We start from the raw sequence: 25,891 nt of genomic DNA, 5'->3' as shown, positions 1-25,891 counted from the left end.
TGTGTATAGATGTTTTATGGTGCTTCTTTCTGATACATGTTTATTTTCTCTGCTGAGTTCATATAGTGCTTCATATCATTAGCCAGAAAGTTTGATGTGTTTGAGATGTTTTCATCACTGTTGAGTAATGCAACCATAAAAAAGTTATCTATCTCATCTAGACCCACGTCTTTGTTCCACAGCTCCATCATACACTTTGTGTGTCATATATACAGTATGATGCTTGTAAATAATTATGAAAGGTATTGTTGTGTTCTTCAGGAGAAAGGTTTGGGAAAAGTCAGATGCCTTTTAAGGCTTTGGAAGACATCCATTCAATTCAAAAGTAAACAAAACAACTATGTAATTCTATTTAAATTAGTAAATTGTATTTGTTTATGTATTGGTGTTACAAGTTACTATTGCATTAGTAATTGTGCTTTAATTTCATTTGGTTATTGAAAAATAATGTCCAGGCTGGTTCGGGAATTGCCTCAGACACCCTCCAGGATGTGACCACTCAATACCGGGGACTGTCTTGGAGGTAAGTCTTCAGCCAAGGTGATGAAGAGATGTGTTTGGGGTCTTACAGCTGTCAGAAAGTTGAAAAAAAAAGTTACTTCTCAGGCTAGCATTTCTTGAACGTGTATCATGATCCAGGATTTGTCATAACAGTAGCTTGACAGAAAGCATTTTCAGCAGTGGATTTTAAGCAAGCTTTTTGATCTCTCTCGTGCTTTTATTTTTGGCTGCCTGCAACAGTTTGCATTTTTATGTTGGGATGTCAGGTTGGAAATCTACAAAACTGGAGAAGAATCACTGGAACAAACAAGTCAGAATTGGTTGGTTTTGGGACTTCTTCTCAAAGTTTTCTATTTCTGAACTTTTTGTAGTGTCATGGAAGATAGTTTGGCCAGAGAACTTTTGCCACATACAGCAACACACAGTCATAAAAGACTAAACTGTTTTGCTGTTGTGATAAAGCTCTATTGATATTGACTGAAGCAGTTCTGTGCTGTGCTAATACCTCTGTGTATGCTGGAGTGTGGCCTCAGTATGTCCTGTCAACACAAAAGCTGGAGAAATATATCCCTGTGCAGAAAGCAGGAGAAAGTGAGGAACCACTGCTGAACCTCTCTGGTCATTCAAGGGCTGTCTGTGTTTGGTGTTGCCTTAGAGTGGCTTCATGAGGCTGGAGTGGGCCTCAAAGTTGACCTTCTAATCTGCAATACTTAAGGCTTGATCATTTGAGTATGAAGCTATGTCAGGCATTTTTCTTCCACTTGATAAATGATTGACTATTGATCCTGTACATCTGCAAGAGCATTAAATCTTTCTGACGGGCATCTTCACCACTGAAACCTCACCTGTTCTCCCCAATAGCACTTCCACTTCTGTCCTCTCCATGGATTCTGACCAATAGTTACTAAATTAATAACCCTTTGCTCTTCCCCATGATGTATGGCAAGTTTTCACTTTGTTTACTGTGTGTGTCCAGATAAGAGATGAGTGACTGGGATTTTCCTTTCTCATTTTAGTATTGGAGGAGATGAGTCCTTGGAGAATGTGACAACTCTACCTAGTAAGTAAACGCTTTGCTAGATATAAAATATGGCAAGATCGAGGAGATGCAGTGGGCTCATTTCTGATGGATTTCTAGAGAGCTTTTAAGTATCTCAAAGCTGGTTTAGTGTAATTAACAAGAACTACCTTTAAAAGAAACAGTATCCTACGATTAAAAAATAAAAAGTTGCCTTCATCAATGAAGCTGAGAACCTGATAGAAATTCCCTTACTTCCTTTTCCCTCTTCCTTTTCAACTCTTTGTTGAGTATTATTTGAATTTCTAAATAACCTTGCTATGTCCGTGCTCATGATGTACTTAATATTTGCTTTTAATAAATATTCCATCACAATTATTTCCAAAAGAAATATTTGCATAGAGTAGGCCTCTTTGGTAAATAAAGCTGCCTACTCATACATGTCTTTTATGTACATAATTTTAACTTCCTCTTCATTGAAACCTGCAACTTTTCATATCTCAGTCTATTGTTAATGTAAAGCCTCTCGAGTTTCAGTTTGGATCAGCTGCAATAATAAACTTCCATTCGAAGAGGGCCAGTAAACTGTTCTTTTGTGTGTTGACCACTATTTTAAGCAGAATGTAACAGGAATATAATTAGAACAAGCAATTAATTGATTAATTGAGTCCTATTACATTTGCTAAAGCCCTCATTAAGACGTGATTAAACTCAGTCTTTGAGATTAGAGTAGATTTTATAGTTTGCGATGTGGCCATGTTCACTCTCAGCTGTAAATTACTGTCAACTTCCTTTTGGAAACTACTGTGGAGAACATGGTGGGACTTCATCAGAACCATGCATCTAAGGCTTTGTTCCTCACATTTGTCAGTAGCATGAGATTTTGCACAGCAGTGAAGAAGACCCAGATCCTTTAGCTGAAAACCAGCTCCTGCTGGGCTGAAGGACCCTTTGCACTCACTTCACAAAGTCAACATCGTATGTCTGAGAATTTTATTTTAGGCTTTAACCACTACAACATGAGAGAGAACTGCACGTGGTAGTCCTCAATTCTGCTCATCTTATCTGCTGGTGCCAGTGCAGGGCACTGCAAGCACACTGCCGTCTGAGTCACTGCCAGCTGGTGACCCCCTCCGCACTGCTTGGTGAATCCATCTAGCAGCAGCAGCTGTGCTGTCAGAGACAAAACTGTGGCAGTGCTGGTGTGTGCTAGTCCCTGTAGGCAGGGAGCAGCTGGAGTCTCTTTGCCTTCATTGCCACCTTTGTTTTTCAGACATCTTTCGAAAGTTCAATGTTAAGATCATGGGCTACTCTACTGGTACCGGGAGTGAGAATGATTCCAATGCATTCCTTAACCAAGCAGTTCCTGGAGCACAGGCTGAGTATGTAGCTTCTTGTTTTACATTTTTAGGTGATGGATGCTTCATCTAATTGCCTTTCAACTGTCTCATGTGCTGTCACAGCTTGCTCTGAAGAGCAAGCAAAACCAGTTGAGTTAGAGTTGAAAATTGGCTCAAAACATGTTAAATGTATGGGTTTATTTCATAGCTGAACTTTCAAATGAAACTAACAATCCTGGTTATGAAATCCACAAACAAGAAACCGGTAAGCTCTCTTTGGAGGTTTCTACCCTTCCTGTTCAATATCTATTAATTTATCTATTTATTGGTCAATAAATCTCTGAGAACATGAATGTTTGTAGAAATTGAACATGCAATGAATTGATAAAGAGAAAGTAGGAGTGAAACAGGATGAAATCTTACATAATTATGGCCTCAGGTTTTTGGATAAGCAAGCAGGAGAGGACAAGAAAGAGGCAGGGAAAAAACAGTCTGGAAGCTTAAGAAAAGAGAATTATTAATGGTCATACATGGGTTTTGGTGCATTGCAGACCTGGTGCAGTTGCAGCCTGTTCTGCCAATATAATAGGGATTGTAATGTCTTGCAGTCATCTGAATTTGGCTCTTTGCTTTTAGTCACACCTGGGAAGCTCCATGAGTTGAGCTTTGCTACATTGCTTATCATAGAAATCCCTGGATACTTATTCAAAGTCAGTGATGTTTAATTAACAAAACAGATGGCTGCTTGAATTCAGTCATAGTTTGGGCACAGAATTTGGCAGATCATGCCTGGATTTGACATTGTGAATTGATATTACCCAGACCTTAATTTGTTTGTTTAAAGAAAAATTCGTCTTGCTTTCTGAAGAAGTCTTGGAAGTGAAGTTCTGAAGCCAAGAGAGGTGTTTGCATTTGCTGTAGCTAAACAAAGATTATTAGGATTTATCAGGTTTTTTTATTGCTCTCCTGTAGGCCTTGAGTAACTTCTGAGTCATTCTGGTAATCTCAGTAAATACATGGATTTCATGACAGAAATAGGGTACTAGGTCCCCTGCTATATCCTACAGCCCCCCCAGAACTGAGAAAAGGCCTTTTTTTACCTGGTGATGACCAAATGTATCCGTGTATGTCAGTGAAATGTGCATCAGCCATTAATGAGACTGTATTAACATACTGTATTCAGCATACATCCAGATTACCTCCAGCTTTTGCTTGTTGCATGAAAGAACGAGATAGGTGCCTGTCTTGCATTCTTTATTGGATAAATCCCTAAAAAGTCTTTTTGGTTTGGTGGGAGGACTTGAAGCAGGATACACAACCTCTTAAGTCACCATTATGACTTAAGACAACTTGTATCAGCAGCAACCCAGGCATTGCTATTAAATAGCTATTTGTTAGCTGTTTGAAATGAGTTGATCCATGCCAGTCTAATGAAAATTGCTTTCTTCATCTACACCAATTAGTTTTCTCTCTTCCCCTGCAAGTGACTGGTCTGGATAAACATCATGAAATCGAGCTATCTTTGTTTTGTAACCATGTTTTGTAAACATTCAGCAAGGAGTCACAGACAACAATCATGCCAGATTTCTGCTTGTCTTCTGATGTTTCTCTGTCTCATAATTGTCTGCAGAAAGTTGTGCAAAAGTAAAGTCCTGTAAACTACTAGCCCTGAGCTCTGAGATACTCCTTTTGGGGCTCTGTCCTATAATGTTTTGGCTCTTGATGTACCTGAGAAGATTAATTCATCTACTGGAATGTATTGCAACATAAGGAAACTTTTCTCCTGCTTTAGGTATTTGACCTGGGAATGATGATACAATCCAGCATTTATTCTCCGTCAGCCAAAACCATCCATTTTCCAGTGATTCACAGGGCAGAAGAAGTCCACCAGCTAATGCTGGTATTTAAGAATTGTTACCTGGCCTGTCTTGCTTTATGGTGCTAATCTGGAAAGTGCTTTCCAGAGGTGCTGGGACATTTCTGAAATCAGATAATTTTGCAGCCTTACCAGTTTATGGAAACCAGGCATAAGAAATGGCATGGCTGCTTTGAAGAGCTCTTTATTGAACTAAATGAAAATGTAGTAATGCAGGTCTCATTCAGCAAAAAAGCCTATCTGCATTCATTAATTACATGATAGAGTTAAGTATCTTAAGTACTTAAGTACATGACAGAGTTAAGGAAAGATCTGAATAATGTTGCTGAAGCAGAACCTGGCTGAGGGATCTGATTTCATGTGAAAAAAAAAAAAAGGAGGTTAAAATTTAAGAGAGAGGAGAAAACAGGTGTCAGGAACTGTGAATATCTGTATAACCCTTTAGCAAACTTTTTCCATTGGTCAGGATCTAAATTTGGTTGAAACTGCAGTTCAAGGATGGATGATTGCTGGCACTACTTCATTCAAGATGTTATTGGATCTTGCTGACTGCATTGGCTCAGGATGCACCAGCACCTCACTGACTGCATGAGAAATCAAATATGTTGTGGACTGTCAGATCAAGAAGTGATGTTTTCTTCTGTGTCAATATTGAAGTCAATGCCCTAGCTTAGGGGTTTCCACAGTAAGAACAGAAGGAAATTGTGGCGGCTTGTGATAGCTTTGGGATATAAATAAGTAGGTTATGGCATTGGACAAGGGTAATGGTGATAAGAACTACTACATGCCCGCAGTGTCTGTGTCACAAGTAGATGTATGACAGGGCTCATTCCTTAGTAGATGCTCCCATGCCAGTGTTAGATCAGTATTCAACTGGACAAGGGTGGTGAGAGGCCTCTCTTTTTCCTACAGTAAACAAAGCATTGCAAAGGAGAGCTAAACTCTGGTTGCCATACAAAACAAGTGTCAGCTGATATGCTCCCAGAAATGATAGACAGCTGGTGTCTTTAACAAGAGCCTGGAGGGAGATGCAGCTCATTCCAAACCACAGACCTGCCTGGAAGGTCAATGATTTCTGACCCCATTCTCTTCTCTTCTCTATGCATATTTGAAGACCAATGTGTCAGGGCAGTGAAACAAAGCTGAAGCATTCAGCCTAGGTAACTCAAAACTCATTGCGCTTTAGTTATCTATCTCTCTACCTATCTATCTAATCTATTGATATATATGTGTGTGTACAGAAAAAAGAGAAAGAGTGCTCACCTGGCTATTGGAAAGCAGCAAGGCTGTCATCTTAACTTGTCTGAGTAATCTTGAAGGGTTTTTTGATTTTTAATTACCCTGGAAAAGTTGTGTGCACAGAGCTGTTTCACATAGTTATGTACTGATTCTGGGTGCAGACTACAAAAATGAGGACAGTGTGCACAGTGAACTCTGAAACGTAAGTTTTTCAGGGGCATGTTGCTCAGGAGGTCAGCTAAATATTGGGACTGGGGATTCCCTTCTTTTAGTCTACAAAGAATAGGCTGGTAGCAGCCTAGCTCTGCAGAGGCTCTCTGTAACAACTGTTGCCGTGTCTGGCTTTTCAGCTGTTTGAGGTGCTAAGCACTGTAATAGGAGCTGAACTTATGGTTCCAGATAAATTACTGAACTTGAGTAAAATCTGTATTCAAGTTTGATTTGATGTTGATTTTATCACCAAGATGTGAACCTGTAATTTGATCACAGCAACATGAGTATTGTAATGTGTTCTCACTCAACCCTTCCGGGATCTGATAACTTGACTTAAGATGTCTGAAGTGTGGTAATGTTGATCTCTCAATACTGGAGTTTCTTTCTCTCACTAGTTCTCCTTCTTTCCAGGCACTTGCCAGCCCAAGCAAGAAATCTCGTGAGACTTATGAAAACTGATCAGGTAAGTTGTCTGAGACCCCTTTAAACATACAAGCGTGAATAGAAATAGGTGTTGCTTGACACAACAGATGCACCTGCAATGACCCCACATGCATATCACAGAGTTAAAGAAATTCAGAGTCGTCGTTTTCTTCTTTATTGCACAGAGAATTGACTTCAGTGCTGACTGGAAGCTCATAACAGTGCATATTGGAGGCAACGATCTGTGCAACTATTGCAAAGACCCTGTGAGTAGTGGAAGTGGTTATCTGAAACGGGGGTGTCGGTGTAGAAACACCTCGAGGGAAACCTATGGATCCATAAAGGCTTCACAGAGATAACATGAGTTATAGATGGGCTGCTCTATGTTTTGACAGGGGTTGTTGCTGGCAGTACCCTGATATAAAAAGTTACCAGCAACAGAGTAGGATGGTTTTGTTTTCTCTGGCTTACTCCAGGCTAAGAACCACTGCTTTGGCTACTGTCTTTTGATCATAAGCAAAAAATGGAAGGGAAGAAATGCCTCACTCCTCTGATGTGGTAACTGCTCTGCTGCTAGCTTGGCCTCTTTAGACATCCAAGAATGGTAGTGGTAGTTCAAAGCAGTGCAACCCTACAATTGTCATCACCCCATAATTCACAGTGTAGGGAGGTGCTAGGAGCAGGTGAGGTGTATGTACAAGGGGAGTTGCTGCAGTGCTCAGTCATATTTGAATGTTATGCTTCTCTGGATTGTGGAAAAGCCTTTAGGGCTGCCATAAGGAGATCATGGGAGTTGAGTGGGCAGGCGGCAGGGAGAGGCCACCTTTCACTGCCAGCTCTCACTCTCTTGCCTTTAATATGCTAACTTCTTGTGAGCATTTTCAATTCTCCTGCAACCCCTTGTGCTTGAGAAATGTGCTGCTTCTGCAGGAGCCTTGCTAGGCATCTTTGCTGCTGCTGCCAAGTTTTATAGCCTTATTTATAGCTATGACCTTGACAAGCAATGATTTCCCATAATTTTATGAGAGCTTATCAGTGGCTGTGAGCATGCTTATGGCTGTTTGGTTTGTGCTGTTCAGCATGCATTCAGATTGGGCTCCTTCCTGCATTTTTATGTGAAGGGCCCAGTGGATTTGGGTTAAATATGCTGCTACTCAACAAGGCTTATTTTAAATCCAAACTTTCACCGAGCCTCCCTATGTTTTAGATTAATTGCAATGTTTAAAATCCCTAGTCTCTAGAAAGAAGCAAGAACATTCTACTGACCACAGCATTGTAGGGCAGAAGAGGAAGTGAATTAATGTGATTCTCCAGCCTCCCAACCTAAATTCTTCGTGTCTCCATTTGACAGTAATCTCTTCTGTTTCTATCAGGTTCACTACTCAGCTGGGAATTACATCAAAAGGATTCAAGAAACTCTTGATATTCTGCACAAGGAGGCAAGTAGTGTGAAATTATCCCAGCATTCTAGCTCACACTGAGACATGACTGACTGATGCTAGCTCTTCTGTTTGTTTGATTTTGTGGGGTTTTTTTTCCATTCTGGTACCAAACATATGCTGTTGACTTCTACAAAAACCATTTTCTTTTGTCTTGTCTATCTGCAGTAGTGAGATGCAGTCTGAAATGACAGATAGTAACACTGAGCTATGGTGTGGGAAAAGAATAGAAAGCTGAGTTGGGGGAGTTTGTTGCTTTTTCATTCTTTTAAATTTTTTTATCCTTCCAGTGGTGGAGAAAGGGAAGGGGTGTGTCAAATGGCTGGACCTTGGGGTAAAATAAATGCACTGTGGGCTGTGTAACCTGTTCCTTCTAAGCTAAAGTCTGACTTGCCTTTCAGGTTCCAAAAGCTCTAGTGAGTCTGGTCGATGTGATGGACATCCTCCCTCTAAGACAGTTATTTGTGGACACTCCAGTTCAGTGCCCCACTTACTTGGCAGAGTAAGGCTTGTCTTCCTTTTGTCCCATTTGTGTTTTTATTCCATGCTTCTCTCATAATTTGAGCTGATGTTTAAAGGTAGCAGCACAGTCCTGTGGACTTCCCATGCAGTGCTGACATCACCCTGCTTGATGGCATTTCCTTCTCTTGGCTTTGACCTAAGTGTGTTCCATATCTAGAACTGTACATGATGTACACCTCAAAGGCTATGGTTAAAGTTACTGATACAGGGTTCTTCAAGATGGGGTTGAAGTGCACAAACATTTGAATTTGCAGGCCTTTTTGTGGGAACATGGTGTATTTCCAGAGTAAACAGGCTTCTCCTGTTTCAGAGGCTTTAGTGCAGTTGGTAATTTGCATTCTTTGCTGACCTTTCAGACAGAGAGAAATTCTCTGTCTTGGGAATGCAAAAGGAATTGTTGATTGGAACAGTATCAGCTCAGAGGTAAAGCAGGCAGTACATTTCAAAGACCTGTTTTCTAGTTCCCAGGGGGTCTGGTGTCAGACCTCTGTCAGTCTGCAGGGCCTTTGGATGCCAGGGTGTAATTAATAAAACAAACTGCCCTCTGTGCAGTGTGCACTATTTTGATATATCTGGGTGTGAAACCAAAATTCCCTAGAGTATTATCATTCATGTGAGGCAGAAAATAAGACTAAGTAGCAAGGACAATAAAACGTTTTCACAGAAACATGACTGGAACCACAGGCAACATTATGCTCTGCAGTACCTTCTGCACAGCTGTGAGTTCTGAAAGGATCAAGAAGTAATGTCATGAGGGCATTGGGTGGCAAAGGGTGGCTTCTGCATTATCAGATGTTTAACTCTCTCTATTCCTGTTCTCTCCTCTAACCTCCCCCACAGTTATCTGTGTAGCTGTGTTCTCACAGGAGAAGAAAACTCAGAAAATTTAACGATGGTGAGGGATGCCACCAAAGCTTACCAGGTATGACTATCAAGAGTGGTACAGTTACTTTATTTCCAGTGGAGGTGAGCTCTTGATTACCAAGCATATATCATACTAGTATTTCATCCAAATTATGAACTCGGCAGGAGGTCATTTGCTGCTATCCAAACCTATCATGTGACCAAAACGAGCAGCAGAGGTCTTCAGAAAAACTGTTTCCTGGTAGAGGTTAATCGGTGGGAGTTTAGTCACCAAAATCCTGTCCCTGACAAACAGTTTCGGTGTTCCAGCCTTCTCAGCCCCTTTGCAACATCTCAGCCCTCCTTTGGCAATGTCTGAGGCTATTTAAGTTCACAAGTAAAACTTCCTTTTGATTCCAGGGCTTTCAGAAAACCCAAACAAAGAAAGTAGTTGTGATGTAGAGATGTTGAGGTATGGCTGATGGTTTTTTGTTTCTTGCAGCTTGGCGTTCAGAGACTGATAGAGTCTGGCAGATATGGCACTCATGAAAATTTCACAGTGGTCATCCAACCTTTCCTCCAAAATCTCGAGACTTCTCTTGATCAGGTATGATCTAAAGGTGACTTCTGCATTTAAAGGACTAAGGATGGGTCTCTTACCTGTAGAGACCATATGCAAAATAGTTTCACTTTGTTCTGTGCTTTTCTTATGAGAAGTTGCTGCTTTTTGGTATAGTACAACAGATTTCTTCAGATAGTCAGAACTTCTTAGTTTTACATGTTCTGTTAATACCAATTACTCTTTTGGAAAATGAGTCAAAACCTGATTTAAGAGGTTTGTTTGTGTATGTTCTTTAAGGTACATAAATATTTTTATTCCTGAAAATACAACCTGATTAATAAAAGAGTTATTAAGTTACACTTCTTAAAGCAGCATAGCTGCATTGCTCAGTGGAGACTATGGTGTTAGCTCCCCTTTATGCCACATAACTCATTTTTCTGTGTCTGACAGAAAGGGAAGTTTACCTATGATCTCGTGGAAGTAGTTTTATGTAGTTAATATGTATATGTTGATGTATATTTCAGTTCCTTGAATGGCAAGTTCCAGTAAGCTGTAAATCTAGGAAAAGACTCAAACTTTCCCTAAAGCTGAAACTATTTTCATATGTACCTGGAGCTAAGAGCAAATGGGGCAAAATATTGCGCAGGGATTGCTCTGGCATAATTGAACTGGTCTGATTCTGAAAATGTTCCCAATAGCTGGTGAAATTTTGAAAAACCAAGACGCTGCTACAGGCAAATTTGGAAAACTGACTGAAAACTTCACAGGCCTTTTGTCTTGTTTGTTTGTGCATGAAGCTGGTGCCTATGAAAAGTCATCCCTAGGGATCTTGGTACTGAGAGTAGGGAACACAGAAATAAAAACAGAAGCAGCAAAATATTTTTGAACCATTTTTTGTAGACTCACAAGCATTCGTTCAGATTTTAAGAAGTTCAGGATGCTCTTTTTCTTATCTCACACAACATTCAGATGTTCCTGAACTGAAAACTCTGTCTCTAAACATGGCAAAAGATATGGTGCAAATTTTAGTAATAATCCTCTAAAAAGCAAGCCAAACCACACTGAAACAGAACCCACTCAAGTTTTGAGGAAGAACTTCTCTGACCAAAAGTGTTGTTTCGGTCATGTGTGACCCTAATTTCGGTATTTGTGTGATATTTAAATATTTAAATTTTCAAACTCCATTTCCTTCAGACCCTCCAGTGCTGTATTAAAGTACAGCTTTGTTCAGAAAGGAGACTGCTCTGGTGTGCCTGGTCAGCCCAGCTGCCTTCCATCAAACACTCGCTTCTTGATCCTTTCAAAACTCACAGCTGTGCAGAAGGTACTGCAGAGCATAATGTTGCCTGTGGTTCCAGTTCTACTGACAGCTGGAACCAAGGAGAGGAACCCATCCTAACTGCAGAACCTGAAGAGGAGCTGTACCTGTAATTGAAAATGGTGGTTTTGCTGCTTCTGGGTGGATATGCCCATGGAGGCATATAATCATCTCTAGCTAAGTGTTTCTGGTAGCTCACGGGTCTGCCTGAGTACAGTTTGTATTACCAGATAACCAGGATCCTTCCTGCAATGGAGCAGGGACAACAAGTGACACGAATCTCTCTTTACTGGTTGTGATTTGGCCTCAGCAACTCCAGGTTGGAACCGTGGGGATTCTTCTACACCCAGATGTCCTTTGTGCTTTTATTTGTAGGATGGGAATCCAGATGTCTCCTACTTTGCACCTGACTGCTTCCATCCGAGCCAGAAAGGCCATTCTCAGCTTGCCAAGGCCCTCTGGAATGCTGTGGTAAGGTGACAGGTTCTGCATATAATGAGATCTTCACCTAGACCTGACTACCATTAAAATGATCTCTGTAATAATCATTGCAATTAAGGCCTGGGTAGTGCTGGACCTTGTGTTTGTCTCTCCTTACCTAGTTAAACACCCTCTTGGCTTGGCACTTCTCTCTGCCTAGAATCTCTTGGTTCTTAAAGCATGTGGGGTGCTGCAAGTGCACGATCACAGTCATTTTGTGGCTTCATCTGGGCAGCTTCATCTGTCATCTGAGTCGTCTTCATCTGTTTTCATGCAAGGCGGGATAGCATTTTATAAGGATGATGTTTCTATGGGCTGCTATGGGAAACCACCAAATAAAGAATTGTAACTGCATCCGTCAATTTAAAATTGATTGCTTAGAAGTTTGTTTTAAATCCATGTGTTCTTAATGTCTCATTAGGACTTAAAGTGGCTTTAATTCAGTTCAGTTTTACTACTTTTGGAAATGAGTTAAGCTCAATGAAAATGAGTCACTAAAGACTGCTTAAGCAAACCCATTTTACTTAGCATTGCAGTGCAGGAGTACCCAGCAGTCAGAGGCAGTATCTTGGATCCTGAACAGTAACTTCCATGTACTTTGGGGTAATATTTTAACAGCTGACATGATTGCAAGCAATCATCAAGCAGTACCTCTAATTAGATTTGGTATTACCTTCTACACATAAACAGCCTTTTGTTGGAGATGCCATCATGCATCTTAGCTATAAAAAATTGAGGGACTCTTAACGTCTTTTATGCAAGAGAAGAAAGTTTATGACCTTGCTTTCTGGCGAAGTTCCAAGGTACTTCATGTGCCTGCCAAAATCCTCCAGGAGTTTAAACTGTTCCACTGTAGCTTTCCACTTCCCATTTTAAGCTTCTTTCTAGAGCTGCTCTTTTGTTTTGCAGTTGCCATGTTCTTTCTGAGAAGTAGATGCCTTTCAGCCTTGGCTGTAAATCTAGGTCTGTAAATGCAGGCATCTTTATATAGATTTGAAAGGTATATGTATGTCGGAGTTTTTAAAATTAGAATTGTTATGCAAATTTAAGATGAGCTGACATGGTTAAAAAAACAGGTTCTTTTGTCTTTGTTTTGTAGTTACAGCCTGTAGGCCAGAAAGCTAACTCATTTGATTTCTCGGCTGACATCGTCCTTGGCTGTCCAGCTCAGGTAAATATACCCACACTTTGGAAGGTGGCTATCAGGAGGCTGTACTGCTTGTGCTTGTTGCAGAGAGCAGGCGTTTGGTATATGTGGAAGCAGTTTACTTAAAGCTTTGTTCTCTGTTTACCTCTGAGTGAGCAGGTGTTCTTATATACCTGCGCTGGTGTCCCGTGGCCATTTTGCTGTGCTGTGAATACTGATTGACAACATGCTGATTTGTGTGTTTGCAGTTGTAGCAGAGGTTGTTTTTTGTTGTTTGTGAAGTACAGAGGCAGCTCAAGCAGCAAACAACAGAATATGCTGCATTAACTTTCCCGTCAGAATCAGTGGGGTTTGGGCACCGCAGCAGCTTTGAAAACAGAGAATCTATCTTGAATTAGTGGCAGGCTGGTTTTCCTGGCCTGATCCATAAGAGGGATACTTCAGACTCTTTGGAAGCTGCTTCTGCAATTACAAAACAAGCTGCTGAACTTGCAGTACAGTTGCTAGGTACCAGCACGTGGAAATGACCACTGCAGGCAGCAGTAATTGGCTCCCTTTCTTCAGCAGTTTCAACAAGAAGGCCAAAGAACTGAACAGATCAGGGAGCAGAGTTCTGAGTTCTCTGAATTCTGGAGACAGGCATTCAACTTATACACGAGGCTTTTGTCCATACTGTGTCCATCCTGTCGGACGAGGAAAATCTGCTGAGTATTAACCAGCATATTTCAGAAGTCCTCAGATTCACTCAAAATGATCCTACTTCATTTACCCAGCACTCTTTCCAAGCAGCTTAAATTAACTCAGCAACTTCTTCACTGCCAAATAATGTGGATTTTATACTTCTTTCCCTTTCTTCACTCTTACTCAAAGATGTCGTTTTTCAGAAGTAGGCAAAGAAAAGTTTTATATGCCTTGAAAAGATGTATATAGATCTTTTTGCAGAAATGGTAAGCCTTTAGTAAGCCTAAGTGCTATGAAAAGTTCATTGATGGAAGTGCCAGTAGCCACAGAAAATTATTTGTTTTGAGGCAAACTTCAGTACAATAAAAGCCTACCTTCTAATTTTAGTGGTTTTTAAGACTTCCTTATGCAGATACTGGAGTTCCTCTCAATTGAGGTAAGTGGGCCTCCAGGTGAAATTTTTTAGCCTATATGATGTGCGTGTCTTCCTGAATGCATGCTGCATCAGTAGGGAACAAAAATAACGATGAAATTTCTACAGCCTCCCTTGGAGGGAAGAATGATGTTTTCAGTAAGCAATATTTCACCTCCCTGCTGCTGACACAGAAGATCTGCCCAGTTTTGTCTAGATTTTAATTCAGTGCTTTTTGAAGGGACTAAACATTTTATAAAGTCTAATTTGGAACATTAGGAGAGGAAAATGTTAAGCTGCAATTGGCATCTGGCATATGTAATTTTTATGATAAGGTTCTAAAAACAAATGTTAGGAATTTTAAGGAAGGAGCATGGTTTCGAAGTCCAGAATCCAATTTTACAGCTTAGGCAATTACTTTCTTGGTTATATGATACCTTGGTATCACTTGCTGTGGTTTGTGCCATGTCCTTATTGCCTAGTTTCTCTTATTTCTCTGATTTTGTTTCCTCTTTCTCCAGAACAGTCCATTCCTGGGAACATACAAGAATAGCAACTACACACCTGTGGAGCCCACTAGAGAGCCAATAGAGGTAATTGTTACACCATTTGCTGCATTTTAGGCAAACTATGCAAAGCTGCGTCTTGTCTCTTAACACATCATCCTGAATTTATAGATTACATAAACTATTACCAGTTTTTGGAAAGAGAATTCTGCCTTACATTGCACTTTTTCCAGTGTAAACAAATGTTTTCCTAAAAGCCAAACAAAATTAATTACATTACTGGTGCATTTGTATCAAAACTGCAACCAGAAGTAAGTAACCTAGAATGCATAATTAATTCAGAGAGCAAGTTCCTCTCGGTATGGAGAAGTTATCTTAGAATCCTGACCCCCAAATAATCTGAGGAAGATTTAGATATTCTGTTCTGGAGGCACCGTTCTTCCTTGCACTCAAGTAAGCTTAACCTGTAGAGGGCAGTCACCTTTACATATTGGATGTGTGACTCTGTGCAAAGGTGATAGGAATCCCATTTTCAAAGGGACTTAATTTCCACCATGATTGAGCAACTATCATGAGGTATGTTAAACAAACTGCAAAAACAAACGTTATGTGTAGGACTTGAAGAAATGGAGCAGTTATTTGCTTGGCAGTCAAAATGGGCTGGGCTAGTTTGACATACTGGGGGTGCTCATGACTAACCCAATTATCAAAATCTTTGTATGTCTTGAGGGTCACAAAGAACAGCAGTTATTGTCTTAGAAAGCCATGGTTTTCAGGATTGAAATGGGATTTTTATCTGTAGAGCTAGAGTTATGCTTTTAATAGTGTTATAGGTTAGCACAAACCGAACCCGCGACAAATAGGTAACTCTTGGACTTCCAGTGAATCTGAACAGCAACAGCTTTTGAAGTGATAAAGGAAAGAAGTAGAGAGAGGGTAAAGCAGCACTTTCCTCTCTGATCTAAAAATAAGCCTATCTGTCCTTTCTAGCCTCTGCAACCACTTTAATGATTGATAGCGGAGCCTATTTGCACCATTTTTTTACAAGAACAGATGAATTTGTTGTGATGTTTTTTAACAGCAGCCATGCTTTCTGAAGACCACTGGTCCATGTAGTTTTAGTCTGGTAGAACTGTGCAATCACAGAATAACTGAGGTTGGACTCAGGACATCCCTAGCTTGACCTCCTGCTTGTAGCAGGGCTGGCCCTTCGATCAGTGTACACAGCTCTCATTGCTCTTGCAAGGGCTGGCCACTGTAACAATTGTAGTTTTTCCCTTGCTGCCTTCTTGGCTAATATGGTTGCTTGTTACCAAAAAGCAGCAGGGGACATTCATCAGCTCTCTCTGCTGGTGAGCTAAGGAGTTCTGCAATGTGTGTTTGATTCCATTTCTTCAGTTGGTGGAATATACATAATAACTATTATGCCACCAACAAATGTATGGTAAAGTACAATTATTTAGAGCCTGACAGTTTTCTTTACTGGAACTTTTAAAGCCTTGAAGATTTTTCAAATTTTATATTCAGTCAAAGCAAGCCCTTTTTGAAAGTTTCTAGGAAAATAATAGGGTCCTGGCAAGGTATGTGGGGAATGATAATATAGTAATAGAATATATAAGGTTGTTCCAATGTTTGACCACTCTTTCAGTGAATAAATTTCTTCTAATAGCCAACCTGAACTTCCCCTGTTGCTACTTGAGTCCATTTCCCCTTGTTCCTTCACTAGTTGCCTGGGAGGAGGCTGACTCCCACCTCACCACACCTCCTTTCACACAGTGGTACAGAGTGATAAGGTCACCCCTGAGCCTCCTTTTCTCCCGACTAAACAGCCCCAATTTCCTCAGCTGCTTCTCGTAGGACTGATGTTCAGACCCTTCACCAGCTAATATAATAATTTATTAATAATATAATGCATTAATATAACATTATAACTTTGCAGGGAATTTTATTATTGATTTTTATTTGCTTTTACATCTCTTATCTTTTGAGATGGAGCAAGACTTCAGACCTGGAGACCCCAACTTCTAGGTCTTGGCCAAAATTTCTAGGCTGCAGAGAGGGAAAAAATAATTTTCCTTCTGGAACTTTGTCATAAGCAGTATTTCAAGATGAAATGTTTTGCCTTTGGAAAAGTTTTATGCTTTGGCTAGAAAATGTCACCAAAAGTAATTATTGTTTGGACTGTATTCCACAAAGAGGTGCAAAAGACTGTTGAGCTACATAGGCGCCAAACTAGGATGTATGTTTTAACTTGGTTTTGCTCTTCACTGTACAACTAAACCATATATGAATTCCACATTATCTTTTAGCTACAAGATGAAAGAATTTTGTAACTTGTCATTTCAGAATTGGGGCAGTGAACTGTCGTGTCCTGGACATACTCCATCTAGTCGTGTCCCAACATCAGGTGGGAAAGAACTCCTAACCTAAAATCACACATAGGAAAAATTTCATCTTTTGTTTTTAAAGACAGTAAGATGTTGAAATTGCACATCCTAGATGGAAAGTAAACAATAAAAGCTGATATATTTAGCAACAAAGGGAAAAAGTCTGTCTTGCCATTCACAGTAAGTTCTACATGACAGCAGGTATGTCTCTGTGGATAAATATGATCACATTTATCATATGCATATATAATATACATCATTTATCATACAGCAACATGGCAGATTAAAATTGACCTTTTAGTGTTTTAGGGGTGTTAGTGACTTAGCAAGTTGGAATTTACTCTGATAAGCAGTGCAGTGCAAGTGCTGTGTGTAGTTTAAGACTTTACAGGGAGATTTTAATAGGAAATATTGATCTATGACCCAAACCTGTAAGCCAATTAAAAGTGATTGAATGTATGCATCTGTAAACATATCTAGTCTGTTTCCATTTTTTACCTAAGCTGTTTTAAGGTCCATTTCTTTCCGTGTTAGTGTAATATACTGTTGCAAGCAAAGGCAAGAAGTTACGCATTTTGCCTAGCTGACACACAGAACCTGAGGCTTTTTCTGCCTTAAAAGTCTGCAAAAATGCCATCAGATTGGAATCTAAGACTTGCATATTTCTTCTCCTAACCAGTATTTTGTCAGTTGTCAGTAATCCTGGTTTTATTCTTCTCCTGTTTTACAGTACATGAGCTCCGGCCTGCTGACATCAAAGCCATTGGAGCACTGGGAGATTCCCTGACTGTGAGTACTGCTGTATTCCCACATTTAGAATGAGAAGAGCAGTTGTCGTTTTCCACCTAGATGTTGTCAAGTCAGACATCATCAGATAGAAAGCAAATTGCTTTGGCTTGGCAAAGCAAAACTCATCTTCCTGGTTCCCTTTGCAAAGAAATAGCCTCTAGGGGTATGAGTGACACTGGCAATTGTGTAATCCAGCAATGAATAATTCAGGCCAGGACAGAAATGGGATCCCATTCTCTGTTGCGTACAGTTTATTCAAGTGTTTTTGAAAAGGGAAGTGGCTGTTTTATAGGAACAGTCTCTTCTGACATGAGGAAAAAAAAAAGTGAAAGCAGTTGATATTTTTGATGCAATAAGACATTTGCTGGAAACTCCCATGGAAATAATTTATTGCAGAATGAAGTGCTTCCCACTTGAGATAAGTCTGATACTTCTGTATTTCAGAATTTTGCTTTCAGTTGTTGCTTCCTGAGTTAGATGTCTTCCAGTTAAAGCTCTGATGTATTTCAAGTACTAAGAAATGGAGGTTGAAAACAAAAAAGTAGATACAAAAAAAAAAAAAAAAAAGGCCCCAGAGAAGAATAGCAGGGAATACTGCAGATGTGCACTGAAGTTTTCTGAGAAAAAGTTCTAGAATTCCACAGCCCTACAGAATTGTTCTAGCATGGGATGAAAGCAAACATTTGCGTCAACAGTTCCTCTGAATTTTAACTCCTGAACTAAACCAGTGCTCATTCTAGCAGCTTCTGTTCCTGTTGGGTTCAGAGGGACTTGAAGGGTCTGAAGCCCTTAAATGATCAGGCTTATTTTACAGGCAGGTGTGCATGTCTTCATTATGCATCATGCACCTTCTCATTAGCTCTGAGACTGATTTTGCTTGACCTGCTGTAATCCTGGCTTTCCCCCTGCTGCAAAGCTTTGAGCTTTTCTTAGAAGAAATAAGTGAAGACCCTACGAGTCTCCCTCCTATCCATTGCCATGACTCTTAAAATTAATTGCTTTATTTCCTCCCCCATATTGAATGCTAGGCATGACACTATCCCATACCTCTTATTTTTAAAATATAAGTTCTTTCAGTATGTGAAATGTCTCAGAAAGCCATAGTCATAGGGGCTGGATTATGATGCTTGAGGTCTCTGGTCTCAAGAGCTGAGCAAAGTAGGTTCTCATATTGCCATTGTTCATGCAGTTCCTACCAGTTACACTGCCACAGTAAGATGTGTTTTGGGGTTTTATAAAGTGAACTATTTGTGGGGGCCAGAAATACTGGCAGAGTGTTTCCCACATGTGTACACATACTCATACCTCCCACAGCAGCCACGTGCACTTCATATGGCATCCTTGGCACAGGGGGACTGCAGCAGCCAAGTCCACCAAGGCACTGATTGTCCTCCTGGTACTTCCCACACGATCCCTGAACGCAGTCAGTGTTTATGGCTGAATTGGTACCATGGCTTTTTGAAGAATACAAAATTAGGTGAGACCACTAAAAAATTGTAAAGCTGCAGAAGAACCCCTTCTCACAGCTGCTGCCCTGAATGCGAGTCAGGGTGCTGACCCTGCTAGAGGTTTGTCCCCATCCTGTGAGCTACTCAAATTCAGCACAGAGGTGTTTGTTCTGATGGCTTTATGTATTTATTTAATTTTGAAGGATATGAAAGTTCACAGTGCAGGAAGGAAGGCTGTCTCAGTCTAGATACAGTTGGAGATTAATGAAACATTGAGCAGTTTAGTCATGTCACTGGTTAGAATTCATCTGTCTGACTTCTCAGCCCCAGTGCACAGTGAAAGCAATAGACACACCAACAGGCTTATCTATACTGGCCAAAAAAATCCTGTCTACACCTCATCAAGTTTGTGTGTTAGACTAGCAGACTGGATCCAGGAGAGGAAAAATGGATTGTACACCAAAGATTTGTTTTCTTGGCAGATTAAAAAGCAGCTCCTCTGATTTATGTACAGCTAAAACTGGATGGGAATTTTTCATCAGTGTTTGGGGCTTTTTTTCTGGATTATTAAGTCTCTCAAAATCATCTTTCTTCAGGAAATGCCAGGATGAAGCATTTTCCATCAGAAAAAAATCCAAACAAATACAAAGCTGTTGATGTTAATCTGGGTCCCACTGGGTTGCTAAAACAGTATGAATAGTAGCTTTAGCGTCTTATGTCCTTGACCTTACAGTCTGATGTCCTCTGCCTGGACTATATCTCCTCTGATGCTCCATGGTTTACTATCTAGGTGAATTCCTTTTACATATGAGGAGAAGCCCAGAAAACTGAAGTATGGGAGATGCAGGGCTGCCCACAGGCCAGTGTGTGGTGGTCAGTAAGGACACGGACCACTTATGCTAGAACTGGGATATTGCAAAAGCTTGGCTGGATGCAGAGTAATGTTACCAGATTGCTTCAGCACTTTCAAAACATGATGTCTATCCTACCTAAATTCATAGGGCTTTTTTTTCTCTTAGTATTTTATCAATTGTTATTTCCATCTTTTCCAGACTGCAGTAGGAGCCAAAGTACCTGACCTACAAACAGACTGGAGGGGACTTTCCTGGAGGTGAGTGAGAATGCTCATTTTTTTTTCTCTATTTTTGTGCACATAGTTAAAAGTGTGGGTCACCTGGTTGTGTAGTTACATCTTTATGTATGTAAATTCAGGGCAAGGATGCTGACACAGCAAGTATTGTTTGATAAGGACTGGAGGAGGCAGGACTGGAAGAGAAAAGGAGTGATTCTTATGGCGGGTGGGGGGGGTGGGTTGTGTTTGTTTTTGTGGGCTTTTTCTTGCTGCTTTTTTTTTCTTTTTTTCTTTTGGGGTTTTTTTTGTGTGTGCGTTAACCAGACCTGATTGCTACAAGCGTGGTCCTCTGTCACAGTACCTTTTAGCCTTTTGCTAGTCTCTCTGGATCTTATTCAAAGTGTTGTTGTTGCTGTGATTATCTACTGCAGTGTCTAATGCTAGAAGGTCTGAGTGAGTGTGGATTGGCATGAACATGGTGAGAGCACTGCATACATACATACATACTCAGTGAAGACGTTCCAAACACCTTTGCTATTGCAAAGTGGGCAAACGAGGCACATCAGAGGGTGTGAAGCTCAATATCCATGCTAGAGTGGAAGGAAACTGCCTGCTCCCTATGGGCAGATGGATGGTTGATAAGTGTGTGCATGTATACATTGTCCTCTTTGCTCTTTCTGCGTCCCTTTGCATGTGTCTGCAGGCATGGATATTTTCAGGAGGGGCTGCCAGAAGTGGTGCAGGAGTGTATTGGCTCTGCACACGGGCAAGTTCTGAATGGCAGAGGCAGAGGCTCTTTGTCACTGGCATTGCAGAATTGCAAATAGGTAGTTAATTAATATTTAATGGAGTCTCTCCTATGTCTAACTGCATGCAAATGTAGTTTCAGCAAGGTAACATGGAGCAGCTTTAGTGAGGACATATGCCTTTCAATGATAGGTATCCCTGCATGTCCATATGAAAAATCAGTTCTTCCAATATGGTCTGTTCCCAGCCTGAAGGCATAGCTTCTATCTTAGCTGCTGCCCTGCTTTATTTAATGTGAGTTATCCTTTCACTACTTTCCCTGAATTCCTGTGGTTTACCTCCTTAGTACTGTTTGAAATAAGTATTTTGGGCGGGGAGGTTGTTTTTTCCTTCTTGGGCCGCTACAACAACATATGGTGACAATAAGACAGATGGCTGCAGGATTAACCCTACTGGGTGATTTTGTTCTTTCCCTTTGTAGTATTGGAGGTGATGAGACCCTGGAGATCCAGGCTACTTTACCCAGTGAGTATCCTAGAAAAGCAAAAGTTGGGTAGTACACTGAAAGCCGTTTAAGTGGATGCTAGGAAACATCTGGAAATGGTCATTCTCTCCTTGCAAACAGTGGGGATATCCGTCTGTTGTGGGTATGAGCAGTTCATGTGAGTCACAGACGAAATCCAGACTGACCTGATCAGCTGTAAAGTTGATTCACCCCCTCTGCATCACAGGACCTGCATGTGATTGTATCGTCCTTTTGACCAAAAGAATTAGGAGTAAATGTGCTGAAGTTGACAGAAGTTCATGGCAGACCTGCTCCTCCCTTATTTTGTTTTGTGCTTTCTAGTGACTGACTGTAATGTCTGTGGACAAATGAAGGGTTATGAAACAATTAGCAGTCCATCTAGCCAGGGTTGTTGACAAAGCTGTGGTTCTTCCTGATGATTTCAAGTTGCTACATAGCAGTGAAAAAAAAAATCTAAAAATACTATAATTTTTTTTGCCCTAGTAGTTGCCAGAGAAACCATTAAGTGGTCAGTGTGACAATAAATTGGAAGGGACTTGGCTTACAATGGTTGATCTATTTGTATGTGATCTATGCTGTGGAGCAGTTTGACAATACCTGACATTGTTAATAATAAAATCTGATGTGCTTTGCCTTGTACCAGGCATATCACTGTGCTTGAAGAGAAATAGAAGGCGCAATTCATTTATGCATTATCAATGAGATTCTATAAAGAGTGTTCAGACAGCACCACAGACACAGTAACAGTAACAGTTTTCAGACATCGTGCTTCCCCTCTGAAGGTTTCAGTGAAATCTAGAAAAATGAAAAAAATTCACTGCCACAAGTAGTATTATCTAGCTGGAGGAGTGAGAGGTAGAGGGCCATATTCAGGGCATCTGCTTCTGGTACATGAAAGAAAGTAACCACAAGTACTCTGACACTTAAATTCAAAAGTGGTGATGTGCCTGAGATCCACCTGTGCATCTCCTGGGCCACCAGGCCCTGACTTCTCAGGCCCATGGGGAGAAATAGTTGCAGTGATGAAATTTGGACAGTAACTAGAGTCTTCAAAGCAGCCATGTCTCTAGCTCCTGTGAAGTCACACGAATGAGGGGAAAACACAGGTCCGTATTCTCACCACTCAACTGGCTCCTGTTTCTGCGCGTGGGAGGCAGCGCTGCTGGTTGTACTGTGAGTGGTTAAACACTGTGGCTTTTCTTTTTAAGACATCCTGAAGAAATTCAATCCGAACCTCTTTGGCTTCTCCAGTGGCAGTTCCAAGGAAACAGCTGGATTCAACGTAGCAGAGAGAAATGCCACAGCACGGTAAGGACAATTGCAAAGGAGTGAGATGTGATGGACTGGCAGGTGACCTTTGTGATGCATGTCAGGGCTGAGGTAATGCTGGTGACCTGCTGGTACTCGGCATGCTTCTGTGATCTGATGTTTTTAGTTGTGAGTTTCGGGTTTTTACTTTTTAAATTCAATTCAGTATTTGGGGGATTTATTTGTTATCTTTTTAAAAATTAGACACAAGCTTCCTTTCTTTATTTGATTTCGCCCATAGTTTTTGAGCCAATGCTTTAGTTATGCTTCTAATTCAACCAGTACCTCTTTCTGTCCTGTCTTCAGTGTGCAGGTCCCTAATTCACTGTCAGGCAATATCTGTAATGAGAAAAAATTCATGAGCATCTCTTTTATTCCTTGATTTCTTGAAAATGTGCCTGAAACTAACTAATAGAAGCCCACTGCTACCCTAATGGCATTAAAAACTATACCTGTTTGCAGTGCAAAGGGGAAAAAAAAAGAGCAGCTGGGAAATAATTCCTTTCTCCTCCTGAAGAAAAAAATCTGCTAGTCTGTTAAGAACCAAAAGGTGAAAGAATTTGTATGGCTTACCCTGTGCCTGTTCCATGAATACTCACAGAATTTGTTTCCAAAGCTTTTTGTGACACCTTTAACAACCGTTAAATCTGCTGCAGGAGAGATTTAGGATAGCTATCAAAGCCTGTATAGCTACTAAATATTTCATAGGTACCCTGAGCAAAGCTGACTCAGCGTGATCAATATGGTTCTGGGAATCCAAATAATGTAACTGCATTTATGTAGTTGCTGGAGAGAGGCAGGGCTTATTAGCTCAAGCACAGTTTTATTCTGGTATATCAGGAGCTCATTTCCATCTGGTGTCTCAGCATGGTTTTTTGCTTTGGCCTGTTGATGTTGCATCCTGTCCAGAGCTGGACTGGGACTCTCCAGCCTGGCAGTCCCACAATGTAAGCAATATCTTCCAGCCATAAGACAAGCAATAGGAATTTAAGGCTGGATCAGGAAGGCTGGTTAGGTGCCCAGCTTCTGTGTCAGCACCAAACTCCCCCAGCAGATCTTTGAAGGGAGTTATGCAACTCAATGTCTCTGTGCATCTGGGCATTAGTGTTTTTCCCAAACAAAATGCACTTAAGCCAACTCTGAGATGGGAAGAGCTCATACCAGTTGCGTGCCACTTGGCAGCCATCCCAGCTGAAAAGCTGAAGGCTTTTCAGATCAGATTATTCACTTGTGCAACTTGGTCCTTCAGTGTTTGCTCAGCCTTTTGAGGCATCACTTTCCTTATACTGATTTCTGCTGATCCTGAGATCCCCTGAAAGGAGGAGTGAGAGATCAAGAAGGTGACGTGCTTTTAGGGCACACATCTAAAATCTTCCGTTCTCTCTCCTAGTGATATGCCAGCCCAAGCACGTGCACTGGTGGAGCTGATGAGAAGCAGCTCGGTAAGTGGGATTTGGGCCACGCCTCAGTGCTCCCGTGGTCTCTGGGAGATGACTGTAATTAATGGGAAGCTTGAGTCATGAAGAGTGCTTTACTGATGAAAGAAAAGTCCTTGTTTCTGCTGTGCTTTCCAATGAATGTACCAGATGAATTACCCCTAATGTAGGGTGCAGTGCAGCCAGGAGATGTAAGGATGGTAGTGAGGAAGGGGAGAAATCTGAAGGCTCTGGTGAGGTCACAGGATTGCTTTGTTGAGCAGCAGCCTTCAAAGTGAAGGTCGTAAAGGTTGAGTGTAAAATTGCTGGAGCAGGTACCTGCAGACCAACATGAGTCACGATATTCACAATACTGGGAAGAGGGACTACTGAAGTCTGCAGGAGAAAAAGCCCTCTGGTTTTTTGAAAAGTCTGGTTTTGAGCAGGCAAATAATTAATCAGTGACCAGAAACCTCAGGACTGGGTGAATCTCTGTCACACCATAATCTTTTAGAGAATTAGAGGGGATCTAGCATTGTGGACCAGTCTGCTATGCCAACTCCACTGAGGGCTACAAAGGGCATCAAAAGTGAGGAGGGGAAGAAATCTATGAGAAACTCAAAGCTGCCCTGCTCCGAGCTTTGGCTGAATTTGAGTGGATGACTGGGTGTGAGCTGCTGGTTTAGGGAGAGCATTCCCTCTAAGGGAATGGGAGTGCCTGGTGCTCCTTGGCTCAGGCTGAATGGGAAAGGGAGGCACTGAATAAGCAGGATTTGTCAAAGCATGTGTCTCTCCATGCCAGAACTCTTGATGGATGCTGCATGCTCACCCCACTGTCAGTTGCTCTGCATTGCCAATTGTTTGGCAGAGTGAAGGGAGCTGGCGTGGCTTTTCAATAGAATAGAAGAGCAGAGGCTCTTGTACTTTGTTTTATTCACAGCTTTTAATGCATTTTTTTAAAAAGCGAGAGGGCTGTGTCCCTGCCATAACATTGCATTGCCTCTTCATGAAAGTCCTTCTGAGCAAATTGCCGGTTAAAGAGGAGAATTCAGACCTGTGGGTGATTCCCAGGCCCTCCCTCTATTTGTGGGATCCTTTCGCAGATGTTTGTTATGTAAATGCACCACACTAAAAATAGTTGCCTTTGATTCCTTTCTTTGTACTGAATGTTACAAAATGTTTTGATGAGAGCCAACTCTCAGCAGCGCCTATTGTTAGCTTGTGGTGACGTGGATGCTGCAGCTGCCCTTATATGAGCTCAGTGAAGTCACCAGCCTCCTGGACTCTTCTATTTTAATCCAGCTGTCTGTTCCCTGGGGCACCCCTTGCCCCTCCTGGCCACGGGATAATTCTTGCCCAGCTGGCAGGGATCCCCAGCAGCTCCAGTTCCACAGCTTCATGAGTCACTCCAGCCTCCACTCCCACACGGCTTTATCCCCACGCTGCCTGCAGTGTGCAGCCATGGCTGGCAAATCTCTCCTGTCCATCCCTGTCCTGACATTCATGTAGGGATGCTTGCTGCCACAGACACATTTCCATGCTTGGTTACCCTGACAGAGCTTGTCTCCTGAAGGGAATTTCCTCACAGAAGCCAAGATGAATTGCAGTAGACGAGCAAACAGTTCAGATTTTCCCCCTGGAGAGATGCTTTTCTTCTGCCAGCTTAACTCAGCATACCT

The 25,891-nt window shown here is 41.3% G+C and overlaps 1 protein-coding gene across 2 annotated transcripts in view; it reads left to right on the top strand.

The window, feature by feature from the left end:
• The window catches only part of PLB1 (phospholipase B1), a 79,726-nt gene that overhangs the window by 43,291 nt on the left and 10,544 nt on the right, over positions 1-25,891 (top strand). For both annotated transcript variants that reach the window (XM_042051737.1, XM_042051738.1), the window contains exons 33-50: positions 456-523; positions 1,518-1,561; positions 2,793-2,901; positions 6,599-6,650; positions 6,796-6,876; positions 7,984-8,049; positions 8,451-8,551; positions 9,412-9,493; positions 9,917-10,021; positions 11,670-11,765; positions 12,874-12,945; positions 14,536-14,607; positions 16,867-16,927; positions 17,638-17,696; positions 20,197-20,255; positions 21,445-21,488; positions 22,698-22,797; positions 24,188-24,239. In XM_042051737.1, coding sequence (XP_041907671.1) covers positions 456-523; positions 1,518-1,561; positions 2,793-2,901; positions 6,599-6,650; positions 6,796-6,876; positions 7,984-8,049; positions 8,451-8,551; positions 9,412-9,493; positions 9,917-10,021; positions 11,670-11,765; positions 12,874-12,945; positions 14,536-14,607; positions 16,867-16,927; positions 17,638-17,696; positions 20,197-20,255; positions 21,445-21,488; positions 22,698-22,797; positions 24,188-24,239 — 1,323 coding nt within the window. The remainder of the gene's footprint in view (positions 1-455; positions 524-1,517; positions 1,562-2,792; positions 2,902-6,598; positions 6,651-6,795; positions 6,877-7,983; positions 8,050-8,450; positions 8,552-9,411; positions 9,494-9,916; positions 10,022-11,669; positions 11,766-12,873; positions 12,946-14,535; positions 14,608-16,866; positions 16,928-17,637; positions 17,697-20,196; positions 20,256-21,444; positions 21,489-22,697; positions 22,798-24,187; positions 24,240-25,891) is intronic.

This window comes from Corvus kubaryi, unplaced genomic scaffold (genome assembly GCF_017639235.1).
Source record: "Corvus kubaryi isolate FWS band 111438036 unplaced genomic scaffold, C.kubaryi_AGA036_p1.0 76, whole genome shotgun sequence".
Classification (NCBI taxonomy): domain Eukaryota; kingdom Metazoa; phylum Chordata; class Aves; order Passeriformes; family Corvidae; genus Corvus; species Corvus kubaryi.
Note: the sequence above shows the minus strand (reverse complement) of the source record. Positions and strands in the feature narration are given on the sequence as shown.